The 15,753-nt window shown below is 33.6% G+C and overlaps 1 protein-coding gene across 2 annotated transcripts in view; it reads right to left on the minus strand.

The window, feature by feature from the left end:
- The window catches only part of LOC113055012 (inactive N-acetylated-alpha-linked acidic dipeptidase-like protein 2), a 241,596-nt gene that overhangs the window by 104,456 nt on the left and 121,387 nt on the right, over positions 1–15,753 (minus strand). For both annotated transcript variants that reach the window (XM_026220927.1, XM_026220926.1), the window contains exons 3-5: positions 15,423–15,684; positions 7,448–7,567; positions 2,165–2,303 (exon numbers count right to left, since the gene is read on the minus strand). In XM_026220927.1, coding sequence (XP_026076712.1) covers positions 2,165–2,303; positions 7,448–7,567; positions 15,423–15,684 — 521 coding nt within the window. The remainder of the gene's footprint in view (positions 1–2,164; positions 2,304–7,447; positions 7,568–15,422; positions 15,685–15,753) is intronic.

Genomic DNA, 15,753 nt, shown 5'->3' on the forward strand with positions numbered 1-15,753 from the left:
TTTTTTAAACGCATTATTTCTCACATAATTTACCTTTATTCAACAAAGCTCTCCCTTCTTTGAGAAACCTGCTGATCATTTCCTTATTTTGTTAAGCCCCTTCCTAAGATATAGTAGATGGGTTCTGATTGGTTAGCTAGCCCAGTATGTTGTGATTGGCTAAACTGCCCCTCACCTCAGGAGCACATGCTCCGGTTGTATTGTAAACAACGTTGTTGTTAATATAGCTTATCAATTTGAGCTTGATTGAATTGAATATATTTTCACGTGCACCTCTAGTTTTATTTTCTTCTTCTCTAAAGCAGTGCAGCATGGCCTCGCTCCCTGTGCTCCCTTTTCCCGGGGGCCTGGTATATCTAGGTTGGTTACATCATGAACCCGTAATACCCGTATTACTGTACAGCTGATAATTAAGCCTAAATAAAGCATAGGTACAACTCTCACAAACAAAATTCCCCCACACTCTTTATCAATACATGTTTACCAGTAGGGGGTTTGAATTACCATTATTATAAAAAAAAAAAAAAAAAAAAAAAAAAAAAAAAAAAGAAGAAAATAATACAATTTCAGAGTAAATATTTGGTCAACATCTATATCAATATCACACCTCTCTATGGTTTTTTTAATTAAGTAAAGTCATGTATTGACATCTACAGCCAATGATCATAAAATATGCAGCAAGTCATATAATAAGCTCACAAACAGACACACAAAATTGCAAGATGTGAACTTTATGTTTATATTATGGATCATGAAGACAGCATAAATGCATCTAGAGTCTGACCTCTGCTGTCTAGAGTATTGGTTCACCAGTGTGCATTGCATATATTCTCTCAGTAACAAACAAAACAGTCACAAGGACAATAGTCCCACTGAATAATCTCACATTGTACTAATTTCCTGTGGAGTACTCTGACAAAGGGCTTTGCTGAAGAGAAAGCAGGCACAAAACATCTGCTAAGACATCTGTTTGCAGGCCCCATTGTGCCCTGACTCCACGGCCTGCTGTAAGCCCATGCTTTCACTCCAGTAATGACACGTCCCAGTGATCCTACACCGCAGAGAGCCAGGGTCAGCCAAGGCTGCACTGAGGTCTTCTGTCATAGGCAGCACTCTTAAATACATTCATTTCAGTTTCAGAACCACAGACAATAGCAGTGCTGCACATACTTTCAGAATCATAGAAATCACACACTATATGTTTTAGACTTACACAATGTTATAGTCATCAATGTATGCTTAAAGAAGAACATAACATTTCTTTATACAACAAATGCAGGTAATGATAAACGTCTGTGGCCAAAACAGGGCAAATAAAGAGTGCAAAATGAAAACTGCCTTTAATGGATCATTCAGATTGAGATTTATTTGAGCAGGGGTGGATTTGAGGACAACCAGGACAAGTTTGAAATCCCCTAATATATATATATATATATATATAAATATATATATATATATATATATATATATATATATATATATATATATATATATATATATATATATTAAACTACGTATAGGTTGTTCACTTTCAGTACAATGGACAGCTGCACACACATAGCTGACTTTCAGCACCATGGACAGCACATAGGTTTTAGAGTATAGTACATTGCTATCATAAATATCAGTGGATAATTTGTATTGTAAGATGCACATAACTTAGTCTAGATATCATAAACTAAGTCGTAAAATAAGTCATAAACTAAATGCCATTTTTGTAAATATTATTAAATAATAACAATCTGAAATGGAATCTTTAATTAGCGAAGATGTAGTTTAAGTGCACAGGCATCATATATGTCCAAAAACAGTAATTATTTTCTCTCATTTGCTATTGCCTAATGTGATTTAATTTTGTTGTTGTGGAAATTATCAGCATAATTAAAAATGTTTGCCTTGAAAGTAAAGCCTGACCTAAACAGTAAATATATATTTTTAAGGCATGTTTAAAGTTATTATTATTATTATTAAATTAATGTTCATCAATTCATTCATCATCATCAATAAATTAGTTTAAGATCTCATTGTCAAGCAAAATTATGCAATACCAAGATCTCTTTCTTTCCACTTGATCTAAATAAAGGAAGTTTTGATGAGAGTTTAAAATTTAAAAAAAATAAAATAAGATGATGTCATGATGTAAGTGTCTGTTCAAGATGCTTACCACTTCTGGAGTCTTCTTGAGAAAACAGGTTCCCACCTGGGTTCAAGGTCACCCCAAAGGTCTTATTTCCAAATGGGGCGTCACAGGGATCCACATAGAGAAGACAGCCACCAAACCCCACCTCTGACAGAAGAGAGAGCTGTGGAGAGATGACAGAGATTAAACTCTTTGTGCAAGATACACTACTGTTTAAAAACATGCATGGACCATCAAGATATTGTTACGATCCCCTTCCCCAGTCTAGGGGTAAAACTTATAAATAAATGAAAAAAAAAATAAAAAAAAAATAAATAAAAAAAAAATACAATAATCTTGAGGGAATCACCTCCGAAAATGCAACAACCACTTAGTTTGACCATTTAAATAATTTATTTAGAATGGGAAGCAATAAATGTCTTAGGGAGAGTCTGTGGTTTCAACACACTCCTGGTGAACAAGAATACAACATTTTAACTTTGCACCACCAACAAGAAACACAACAAGTCTGGAGCAGGGGAGAAGTGAGACTCCTCAAGTAGTGTTCACTCTGCTCTTTTGTAGCAGCCCCGTCTGCAGCACACACTCGGATGAGTACCACCTGTGGGCAATTTGAAACTGCCTATCAATCAGAGTGTGAGAGAGAACACACACAGGATAAATAACCACACCCCAAAGGGTGGGGAAAACACACCTTAACAATTAATTAAAAAACATACATCCTAGGGATGTAACAATATGAATATAACATTTGGACCAAATTTGTAATTTGTGAGAGTCAGTGAGTCAAAGCCTCTGGAGGTAACTAGTTATCTCTCTGGTCTTCGGTGTGGATGCACAATATCACAATAACAATAGTGATTAATGATTCTTCTTGTGCCATCTCAGTAAGTGTGAATATCTGAGTGTGTTTGGCCTAACAGCTGGGAGCGCTGGGCAGCTTTTTTAGCCAAACCACATTATCTATCACAGCAACTCAACTTGTCAGGGATGGAATAAAATTAATGTATCTTTTATATGAATAAATAAAATAACAGATATATATCACTGTATACTTCAGTGTGCATGGTGTTTTTTAAACAATGGCCATATTTATGTCATAGGAGTTGATCATATTAATATAACAAATATATAAATATAATTTTTTTTAAATATGCAAAAAGTGTGCAAATATTGTTTCACAATAATATGATCCAAATTGTGATCTCCTAACACCCCAAATAAATAAATAAATAAATAAATAAATACATAAATAAAAATATTACCATCTCTTTCATCATACGATGCTATAAAGCATGATACATAATTTAAGATGTTTGGAAATGATATTGGGGTGCACAGGGCAGTTTTTTTTTTTTTTTTTTTTTTTTATGCCTGTATATCCAATGTTAGCAGATAAATGAAATAAACTAGTGAGATGGAAAAGTTTGTTTAAAGAGAGATTATTTTCTGAAAGTCCACAGGGCCAAAAGTGCAGATAGCTGAAGAAACACCCACGTAAAAATCAATGATTCTAAAGTAGAGCAAAAAATTCCCAACTTGACTGAATTTGAACTTCATACTTACTTCCCCAGGGGTAAAGAATGAGGATGTTGCCATCTTACGTGGCAGTAGATGTTTATATCATCTGAGTCACTGTTCAAAGGTCCCTGTTTGGCTTGAGCATCTAGTCGACAATCTCACTATTACTGCTAATGGGGGCGTATACCATATGCACAGTGGCATATCATTTCTGCTGATGGTGCCAGCCGTGTCAGCAGTTAGACTGGGTGTCAAACAGACGGGCACATTTGGTGTGAAGGCATATGCACCACTGGGTGTTGTGCAAATTGAACTCCCTAGCACCTGACATCCATATAAGAAGCCAGCCAGAAGCTGCTCCCCATGCACGATAAAGATAAGCTTGTAATAGGCTTGGAAATCTTTTACAATAAGGGAGTTGTTCACAGATAGCCATCAGCACATTGTAGGTATTTTGGTTGCTTGGGAGCGTCATGCCTCTTGCTAAATGCCAACAACATGTCCTTCATGGGAATACAAAGGAGCACAGCTAAACACACAGCACTTGACATTTACTTACAGTAACCAATACACACAGTGGCTCATAGAGGATGAGAGAAAAATCATTTCTTAGCCAGTAATCTTCCTGCTACTAATTTTTATTTTGCCATTATTAAATGAACTAAAATTAAATGTGCTCATTTGTTCTATTATTGCTCTTCACAAATTCGTTATGACAATTGATCAATAATTACGTCAACCAAAATGTATTCTTGGATGCACTAAAAATTACAGGTACATACAGTAAAACACAGTCATATTATGAATGCTACATGTACCCTTGTTCATCATATTACGTCAGTGACACACATAAACTACAGGAAGTCTTTCATCAAAACAGACCAGCCTGTTAAGACGCTACCCATGATTGTGAGACTATATTCTACAGATAGGGCTTGACTTGAATATTAAAAGGGTTTGAAGTTATCTGAAATATTGTTACATTATGCTGTTTGTTATGCATGTTTCATGCTGCCAAGCATAACATCATAACATCGTCATCAAAAGTGCCATCGTTCTCTGAGGTAATTGTCTGAGGAGGAGCAGTCAAAATACTTGATCCTCATAGACTGAGCATTAGCACTCGCTTTAAAGAAAATCAATAACTTTTTTCAAACAACTGACAGGTAAGAGTGCCTGGTACAGAGCTAGAATTCAAATTGAGTCCAGTGCTCTCAAAAGGTCACCATTTTCCGCCTCATACAGTCATAACAATAGAATCTATACTAATGAAACACATGTATAAACTCAGAGGCACTATTTAATAGAAAGAAAGAAAGAAAGAATGAACGAACGAACGAATGGAATGAATGAATGAATGAATGAATGAATGAATGAATGAATGAAAGAAAGAAATATATGTTGTTGTGTTCCACAGATAAATAAGTTGAAAGGTTTTAACTAAATGAAAAGTTTTTTCTATTACAGTCTTGCATTACATCATATGTATGTTTCTTTTCATTAACACTTTTCATGAATTGTGTGATTTAACTCTATGGTCTGAAGGAGATGAGATATTGTAGCAAGAACTTTGTTGATGACCCATTTAAATGAATGCACAAAAAGTTAGGAGGTTCAAAAAGAGGTTCTTATCAGACTTCTAAGTGTTTTTATTCATGCATCCTTGAAGATGGTAGGCATATTTGTGATTGACATTGAATACAGCAGGAACGTAAAGACTGTGTCCCAGATGTTACCTTGCATGAGACGTGAATTAATCACAAAGCTACTGAGTAATGAACTCTTATCAAATATGAAAACATGCTCCTACATTACAACCCATCCAGTTTTAATAAATTATGTATTTATTATCTTTTAAAATATATACATCTCTTTGAGGTTAAATATAACACATGCTTATTAAAGATGTTACTATCAAAAGGCACATATGACCTTCTCTCTAATATTCTGGTACAATTTATTTATTTATTTTTTTGTAGAAAAAAAAAAGTTTGTGCCTCTCACCTATAATTGGACGGTTTAGAATAGTAATTTTAAATGTATCAGTGTAGCTTAAATCCACAAATCCACATTATCAGTTATGTTAAAGGAATAGTTCACCTCAGAATTTAAATTAGCTGAAAATGTACTCATTCTCATTTTGAGAAATTATATAAAATAAATACATAAAAATAAATAAAATACAATAAAAAAATTATTACAACACTTGCTCACTAATGTATTATCTGCAGTAAATGGGTGCCGTTATAATGAGCATTCAAACAACTTATAAAAACGTCACAGTAATCCACAAGCAATCCATATAATTCCAGTCCATAAATTAAACAATTTTAACTGTTGCTTCTGGTCAGAATACCAATCTTTAGTCTATAAAAACACTCCAGTGATCCAGTGAAAACGTCCATCATCTTTTATCCTCTCACATCAAAATCACATTTGGACTATTTTACATTGTAACAAAGACTGACCCTTGAATATTTCTCTTCTGATTCAGATGACTTTGTCACAGAGGAAAGCAATATTTTGTATAGAAAACTTTTTTTTTTTTACCTGAAAGAAATGGAATGTTTTATGAATGTGTTTATTACAAACACAAATGTTCAGTTCAGTGGAGTATTGTGAGCTGTTTGTACGCTCATTCTCATGGCACCCATTCACTGCAGTGAATACATTGGTGAGCTGAGGGTGAGTGCGTTTTAATCAAATTATTATTTTAAAAAAATATATTCAAAAGCTTTTTTTCTGATTTTATTTTCTAAATATTTATTTTAATAATATTTTATTATCTAAATATTTTATTTTTAAATATGTGTTCTTAGTAACTTTACAGGAACCATATGAAAATTAGTGTTTGCACAACTATTTTCACTAATTGTTTTCATGTAAATGCTGAAGCTCCAAAAAGCACATAAACTACCATAACAGTATAAATCATCTCTGCAATGTATTCAAATACATTTTACTGATTTGTGAGTAAAACAGGATGAAATTCAAATCTGTATTCAAATCTGGCACATACTGTATGCACCAACGTGTTAGCACAATGTTCAGTAGCGTGTGTGCACTCAACAACAAATAAGCACATAAAGTCCGTTAAGAAATAAAACTGTACACTACCCACATTGGTTCCTGCATGCATAATCAACACAGTATGAAAAAGACTAAGAACTGAGAACAATTCACATTTACCTACTTTGAGAACCCCTGCTTGAATGCACAGTAATCATGTATCAAGTTTGAAAATGATTCAAACATTCTATTGAGAACATGATACACAAGGGCAAAAGAAAACAAAAACAACAACAACAACAAAAAAACAAATAGGTGTCTTTCTTCAAGAAAGCAAATTATAGGGTATCACCTGTGCTTCATCCACTAATAAATATAAATTGCAATGAGCCCTATTACTATAATGACACAAACACCTGATTAAAATAATTATCTTGGTGTGGGTTTTCAGAAATGGTTTACATTGTAAAAGATATTACTTGAGCTGTACCATAATTGTGTACACATTAATCACATAACAATAACAATTTCCCCAAAAAGCTTCCGGTGATTTAATTATAAGAAATAACTTGCTTAAATACCTGTCATGATTAAATGCAACTTTAATGATCATGGTTATTTTTTGGTTTAATGAGACGAAGTCAATCAAATTTAGTCATAAATGAGTGACTAGCATCTCTTTGAAGGGATTATATGCAGGCACTTACAATGATCCAGAATTAATGTCAGACAGACAGATAGATAGATCTATCTATAACAAAATCTATAACAACCTACCTTATAAAGCAAAGGAAATTGTCCAAGTTTCAGCAGTGCTATTTTATTGGTCACATTTGCACTAGCTTGGACTCGTCTCAAATCCTCTGGGCTCCCATATTGAACGTCCACCACCTCTGCCTGAAAAAAAAAAAATAATAATACTAATTTTATATATATTAATTCATTCATTAGTTCATTTATTTACACACACACACACACACACACACACACACACACACACACACTCACATGTTTTTAAAACAATGGTTCAGGGTTGACTCTGACCTGTCTTGCTGTGTGTGAGGAATAACAAGTCTCTGATTTGTAATGTTACTCACCCCATAAATTTAGTTGTCACATTAATTACTGCTAGCAAAGCATGAGTGAAAACAAAGTGAATATCTCAGGCTGTGTATAATGGGGGACAAGTATTAGCCATCATACCATAAATCACACACCGACCCAGCATAGATGTCACAGCTCTGAAAGAATACAAGGCAGATTCAAGGCAGCCACAGGCCACGACATCCTTCTTGTCATTTAGTCTGCATCATTTAACAAAAAACTGGTTTGTGAGTTTAAGAAAAGCGAGTACGTCTGACTGACGAGGGGTGATGAGGTGGGGTCAAACTAAATGCTGTTTAGGGCCCAGAAACACAAAGTGGAAATGCATTACCTAAGTTTGATTAATTTTTCATTAGGCCTGGGGGGAAATGAAGCATGATTCTGGGCAGGAAAGTACACCTAGTTGGTCTCCCGAAACCACAAGACCATTGAAAGATGGGATTTATCACTAAAGTCTGCATTTGGATTAGAAGAGTGTTCCGTCTAACCCCAAAGAAGAGGCAGAAAATTGGGAATGGATGAGATTTGCACTGAGAGGCTGTCATTAAGGTAATGAAATTAACGAGGGCACACATTGCCGAGAACAAATCACTTTTCTAGACAAGAGACGGCTCCTGTCACGAGTCATCTCACCCCCAGCGACTTGAAGCAACTAGAGGAAAATAACTATTGTTATCACATCTACGTGATTGAGGAGTGGAAAGAAATACCCACCCCATAATTAAACATTATTTTGAAGAGCATGTTAAATACTACCCCAATCGCACGGCACAATTAGAGGCCAGACGGCGAGAGTGACGATGTGTCTTCTGTGAATAAAAATTTGGCAGTTCTTTAATGCTCAATTCATTTTTCATTTTGCAAGAGGCCGTAAGGCATCATTACAGTGAGAACCTCTTACAATTTCAAAGGAATTTAATATGCCCTCGTTGTGTCCATCTGATTGAACTTTTGGTAAATATCCATGTAAAATTACAATTTGAACTATGTTAACACACTGGCTTTGCCGAGGTGTTGCAGAAACGTTTCATCATTTCACCAGTTTCCTTTTTATATAAAGCAATCAATGTTAAATGAATACAAATGACCACTTCCAACAGTATAGATCATGTATCAAAGGAAAACCTCAGAACCAGGCGTTTCATGAAGCGCATACAGAGCAGGGATTTTTTCTCTCTCTTTCCCTACACTCCATCATTCATCAGCTACAAGATCAAATCCTCAGCTCATATGTTCTAAAACAATGATCCATCTTGAAAGAAAGGTGAAAAAAATATCAAATTCTTTCTCAAAAAGGCCTTAATGAAAGAAGGGTTTGCATCAACCATTATTTGAACCCAAAAGATTTTTGCGAAAAAAAAGAAGAAAAATTTTCAGTTTCAGTTCAATGTCAGTTTCAACCAAAGCTAAAGTCAAGATTCTAAAGTATGTCCATTGCTCAATAACCTGTTTTAACATGATTTAAATAAAAAATAAATATTACTGTACAAGTAATTATTATTTCAATGCAGTGGGGCCTTATTTTCATTTTTTCATTTCTAGACCAGGAAAACCCATGTAAAATAATTTTAAAACTTCATGCCATTCCAAGACACATGAAAAATGTGGTTGATTGATATTAATTGGTTGAAATGCTTTCAAAACTTCAGAAATCTTGCATTTTAATTTGCAGAATCTATGGTTGTTGGGCCATTGAATATTGTTGTGGGCAATGGGGTAGTCAAAAAGGTTAAGAACCAACATTTTAACTGCATTGCATAATAAGCATTAAAAGGAAGAAAAAACACTTTAATACTTGTTAATATAGCTCAATGTTTAAAATGCAACAGTAAGTTTTTTTTTTTCTTTATACTCAATTTACTCATTGATTTTTTTTATTTATTTTTTTTAATCTATAACAACACAGTATTAAAATAAGGTTTTGATTATACATATTTTTCAATAATTCATTATTACTTTATAATTGGCATAATTAGCTGCTATGCCAGTCCAGCCTGCCTGTGAGATTCATGAACAGATGTCTGTGGATATGTGACTGTGGTAATTCTGTACAGTGGAAAAGATGGTGAATTTTTTAGCCCAGTTGTGGATCTGGGAGTTGGTAAAAGTACATAATGTGAAATGCCAAGTGACCCATGAGCGGCTCAAGATAGCTGGATAATTCTCTAACGCCTCGACACGAGCGTTTCATCCATCAAGCCAGTCATATTTGTTTTTCCCTGTTGATTTTTAGACATTGCAAATGCAGTTTAATTTACATCAGAGCCTTGAGTATGTGCAATGTTATGATGGATGACTTTGACCTCCCTTGTAGAGGGTGACATGAAAGACCAACTGCAACTCAGAGAACTTTTTACTGAAGCTTATCCCAGCGTGTTAGATACAGCGTGTCTGTCTTGAAATGGATAATGGCAATGCATCTTCCTTCGACATTTCCTTTTCCCTTTAGAGACAGGAAGCATAACCTCTAAAAAATATCTGGAGAATATATCAAGTGTGTGTGTGTGTGTTTGTGCATGTGTGTGTGTGTGTGAAATGGGTTCAGTCTTGCATAATGGATTTGTTTTAACCTTCTGACGTTATGAAGTGTTCATTGCTGTGAAAGTGAGTTTGGAAGTTTTAGAAGTTGAAATTTCTAACACTAATTCACCTGCAGCTGCCAATACAATGCATTTATTGTGCAGTACATTAAATAAAAAAAGGTCAATGACCAACTTTGTGTTGCTCTATTATAAATTATAAAACAATTAAAGTCCTCAATTTTGATTGACTGAGTGGCATGTATTCTTCTGGTGGAAAAGCTGAATTTTCAGCATCATTACTGTAGTCTTCAGTGTCACTTGATTTTCAGAAATCTTTCTAATATGCTCAAGACTTTCTGCTCAAGAAATACGTTTTAATAGGAATGCTAAAATGCATAATATAATATTGAAGCATTCAGTCCGACTCATGTGCTTGTGAATTTCATTTTGTTCTGGTTTGTTTTAAAGGGGTCATATAATGCGACTTCAATTTTCCCTTTTCTTTGGAGTGACAGAAAATCTGGGTGCATGAAGAAGATCAGTAAAGTGGCAAAGACTAATGTCTCGAATCCAAAGAGATATTCTTTAAAAAAGTTAAGAGTCAACCACACCCTCCTAAAATGGATCATTTAAACAGGCCCCCACGTGTCTACAATCACAATGTGTGAAGATCTGCATAACATCGCCCAAATGTTCATGTAAAGAAAGAAGGCATAACCTTTATTCTCACTGTTGTGGCAGTTGCCATGTTGTGGAGATGTTGTGTGTTTTGTTGAGAAGGTGAAACTACTTTGTTTGGCCTTCCAAAAGAGGACACAATATAAATCAGTGGTTAAGTTGTATTACAAAACAGTTCCAGAACAGTTCAACCCAAATATTCAGATGTGTGCAGTGCAATATATGGACAACGTGATCTCATGAGAATACGTGTGTATTTTTACGTTAAATGTGGTTCTACCACGTTTTCATGCACATAGAAACGTACAATTTAGATGTATTTATAGCAGTAAAACGTACAAATACTTGCGTGTTAGCAGCTAAAAAAACTTCTAACCTAAAGTGTGAATGTATATGAACTCCCATGTATTAATATTAAAATAGTAGCTTTAATGATTTAAATCTGTTGTATTTAATTGTCATATCAATACATGTTTTTATTCAATTTATTGAAAGCAGTTTACTCGTCTACTTAATAGGAAATAACATTTCTGTGCATGCTGCAAACCATAGATACACAAAAGCACAGCATACAATTACAAATCACATCCATTTTATTTGTTTGATGTACTGCATATCTTTAGAATCCAGATTTTTGCAAGGAACATAGCTCGTTGTGATTCGAATTTGAAAATAGCGCCACTGCGCCACGTTACAACATGGTTTACGGCACTGATAACGAATGCTCATTGGTCCTCATCCAATTAGTCACAGATTGTGACATGTTGTGTTGCGACATTTGAGTACTGTGCCAGTGCGCCTTCACAGAGAAAAGACAGATACATAATTTCATGGATTAATAAATTAAATTCTGCTCTGTACCCTATGAAAACTATTACCTCCATATAGAGGACTGCGACTGGAACTCATTATTATTTGAACTACTTTTGGTAACACTTTTGATATTTTCGCAAAAAATAAATGATTAACGTTACGTTTGTTTGTTTGTTATTTGTTTATCTATAACAGTGACTTTTATGTAGTTTTAAGAAATGGTTATGGGTAGGTTTAGGGGTAAGTGTAGGATTAACGTTAGTTGCTCAAAATATCGTTTTAATGTTAGATTTTTACTAAAATTGTGTTTTATTATGTTTTATTCTTTTAACATTCTGTATAAAATGGTTAGGTTTAGGTTCGGGTGGGGTATAGGGATCTAACACTTATCAAAAAAATATATATAAAAAGGGAAAATATACATAAATATTAAACAAATTAATCAGATACGCATTGAAAAGCAGCTTCATGAGCAAATTTCTATATATAACTGACTGGTCAGAGAACACGTCCTATCTGTACGTATTTGAGGTTGTTTTTACGTAAATTTCAATACGTATCGAACCTGTAATTATGTCCAGATAATACATAAATTAAACTTTAAATACGTAAAGGAACATACGTATCGGACAGTTTTAATTTACGTCTAAATATGTACGTTTTGTTTGTGAGATCAGGCTGATATGGAGGATGAGAACTGTTTCTGTGAAAGTAGCCTATAACAGCGGTGTCTGTTTCTATAAAATGGGGCAATTCCAGCTTTGCAAGGAAAGTCTACAGCTTCTGACTCACAGTTTGTAAGTTTTTATATTTTTTTTCATATGTAAAAGACTTTCCACTGATGATTCAAACGCGAATATTGAGCAGTGTATAATCAGTAATTATGTCCCCACTGAATGCAAAAAATAAATGGCTAGTTTATAATAGATTTTATAGTTTTTGTCTCATCGCGCCGGGACACAGCATCACAGTATGGTAAGGGGCATAACATTTTTGTCTGACGCTTGAGGTATTTGGCCAATCACAATGCACTGGACAGCTGGCCAATCAGGGCTTTTTAGAACAATTAGTTTTGTAAAAATCTATGTATTTCAGAAAGGCGGGGCATAGAGGAGCAACAATAATATACATTATGTGGAAAAGGTGTTTTATTTTTGTTGTTGTTTTTTTTTTTTTTTACCTTAAACCTAACAAACACATTGCATTACATTGAATACAAAAAATAATGTTAGTAACATCATATGACCCCTTTTAAATAATTCCGGTGTGTTTTATTTCTATTCATTGTAATGACGTGCAGTGAGAAGCACTTCCAAACCTGTTGTCCAACAAAAGAAAGCATTATTATTAGAGAACCTTATAACATGTTTTTACTACACAAGATCAGCAAAAGCTTCTTATCACAGAAAGAGGCAGAGAATATATTCTATACTCTAACAAAGACTACGTGGATTAGCAATGGATTATAAATATACTAAATTATTATGAAAATACCAGAGATGGCTTTAAGAACACAGAAAACCTATATATTGTCACAGCCGAGTGTTTTCATGCATCATGTTTTACAATGCAAAACGTTTCTCAATTTTATTTTTTTATTTTTATATTTTTTAGTTTAGTTACAGCAACTGAATGGTTTTGTCCATATAAAGGATTGCCTGGAGCTTCATGAGTTCTGTTATTTCTGTTATTATATATATATATATATATATATATATATATATATATATATATATATATATATATATATATATATATATATATTCATATATAATATATAAAATTATTAGTAATGTTTTTTCTTTCTTTCTTTTTTTTAACAACAAAAAAAATATGGTTAAAAGGACCAAGCTATGCACTGAACCATGGGCTAAATGTATTGTTGCATACCTAATCATCTTAATTTTTTTTTTTTATCAAATTAAGTTGTTTTTCTGTTTACATTTTTCTGGCTTCTGTTTTTCCTTGACTCCTTTTCAATGGTTAAATATAATTTTATCAATCAACAAAGTTTAACAAAAATTAAATTTTTAGGGCCCAATTAAATGTTTTATTTTTTCTTCACCACCTTTATTGTTTCCTAATTCTGAGTTTCAGCATGTGCAATTATTTAAATGTATAAAAACAACTTAATTTATTCCTTATATATATAATATATATATATATATATATATATATATATATATATATATATATATATATATATATATATATATATATTAATGGCCTTATCAAATGTTTTTGGCAAATACTTTAAATTGTCTTTAAATTAAACCAGACTTTTACTTTGACGGGTTGTCGTGAATAGCTTTACAGTTCTGTGTCTGTGATATGACGCTAGTTTCACACAAATCAAACGGTCAAATGCTCATGAAGTCACTCTCAAAGCAGTTTTGGAGATGTTATTCATGTGTTTACCTGTACGTCCTCATTTAGTGAGACTGCAGATGCTGAAATCACTGTGAGCATCACGCGTCATTAACAGAGAAACACAGAAAATGCAGGAGGATTCATATTAAAATCGACTTTTCCAGCTTAATATTTACAGATACTGGTTCATATCGCAATTTGATTTAAGTGTAACAACCTATACTTTAGATTAATTCATAAAAATGTTGACAAATTCTTTGACATTCTGTGTTAAACTAATTACGTTTTAATGACTGGATTACGCGATTCTGTCCATGTTTTCAACATCGCGGAAATCATAGCGCCCCAATTATCAATGTTTAAAACTGATTTGCTGCTTAATATTTTCATGGAAACTGTGATACATTTTTATTTGATGATCAGAAAGACTCTTTTGTATCACAAATACATTATACACATTAGAAATACTGTACCTTTAATGTAACTTTTGATGAAATTAATACATCCTTGTTGAATTAAAGTATCAATTTCTTAAACAAACATGTTACTGACCCAAACTTTTGAATTACTGTGTAACAATCTTTTTTTTTTTTTTTTTTTTTTTTCAGGTAACCTAAACATGCACTTTAGTAACATTCACATTTTCTTCAGGTCAAAAATGCCAGTAAATGTTACTTAATCAAGTTGACAAATTAGGTTGCATGGACAAAATTCATTTTATGAGTTAGATTTAGAAACAGAACCTTAATTGCACATTACCACATTTTTGGCTTTGTCGGCATAATCTAAATAATTTAAGGGCATGTTTACACATGGCAGATGCAGTTCATTTGAACAAGTGAATGCTGCCATCCAAACTGTGGTGTGCACAAAAAAATAAATAAATAAATAAATAAAAGTTTACAACAGTTGTGTTGTAAACAGGTAAGAAGGTTTTGAAATAAATTTGACATAAAGCTGTCCAGTCAGGTTGTGACCATATTCATATACCTTTTGTTTTAAATCTTAGCTATGATGTTAAAAATGACAGTGTGAATGCAAAGAGAATCAGGACTAAATATATCACTTTCTTTTTGGTCCATACCAAAAGAACCAGTATAAAATACCAGTATGTTAATTAGCATATAAAGGGCGATGCACATTTTTAGGTTAACATTATCACATGTCATTGTTCTGGACTCATAGCTGATGTTTCCAGTACAATTGTGAGTATAGTATTGGTCATCTGAGTATATACTTGAGTATAATGATATAATGTAACTCACCACTAGATTTCCCACAGCCGAATAGGCTGCAAAGGCAAATGGTTCAGTCGTGGATGCAAACGGCTGGTCACACCTCATTCCGCTAGGCAGGTAACATTGGTTTCTGCTCGTATCGATGATTGTGCTGAGGTTGGGTCCGGGATAGCTCAGAAGAGCCATGTGATTGGTCACCTTGACATTTTTTAATCCCAGATCTTCCCACCGCTGAGCAATGTACTTGACCTTGGACTCTTCTGGGAGATCAGACAAGCTGTCAAAGTCCCTGTATCGAAGTAGACACAACAGGAAGAAAACACTTAACAAAGGATTGATTAATAAGCGCAAGACTCAT

Source organism: Carassius auratus, chromosome 36 (genome assembly GCF_003368295.1).
Source record: "Carassius auratus strain Wakin chromosome 36, ASM336829v1, whole genome shotgun sequence".
Classification (NCBI taxonomy): domain Eukaryota; kingdom Metazoa; phylum Chordata; class Actinopteri; order Cypriniformes; family Cyprinidae; genus Carassius; species Carassius auratus.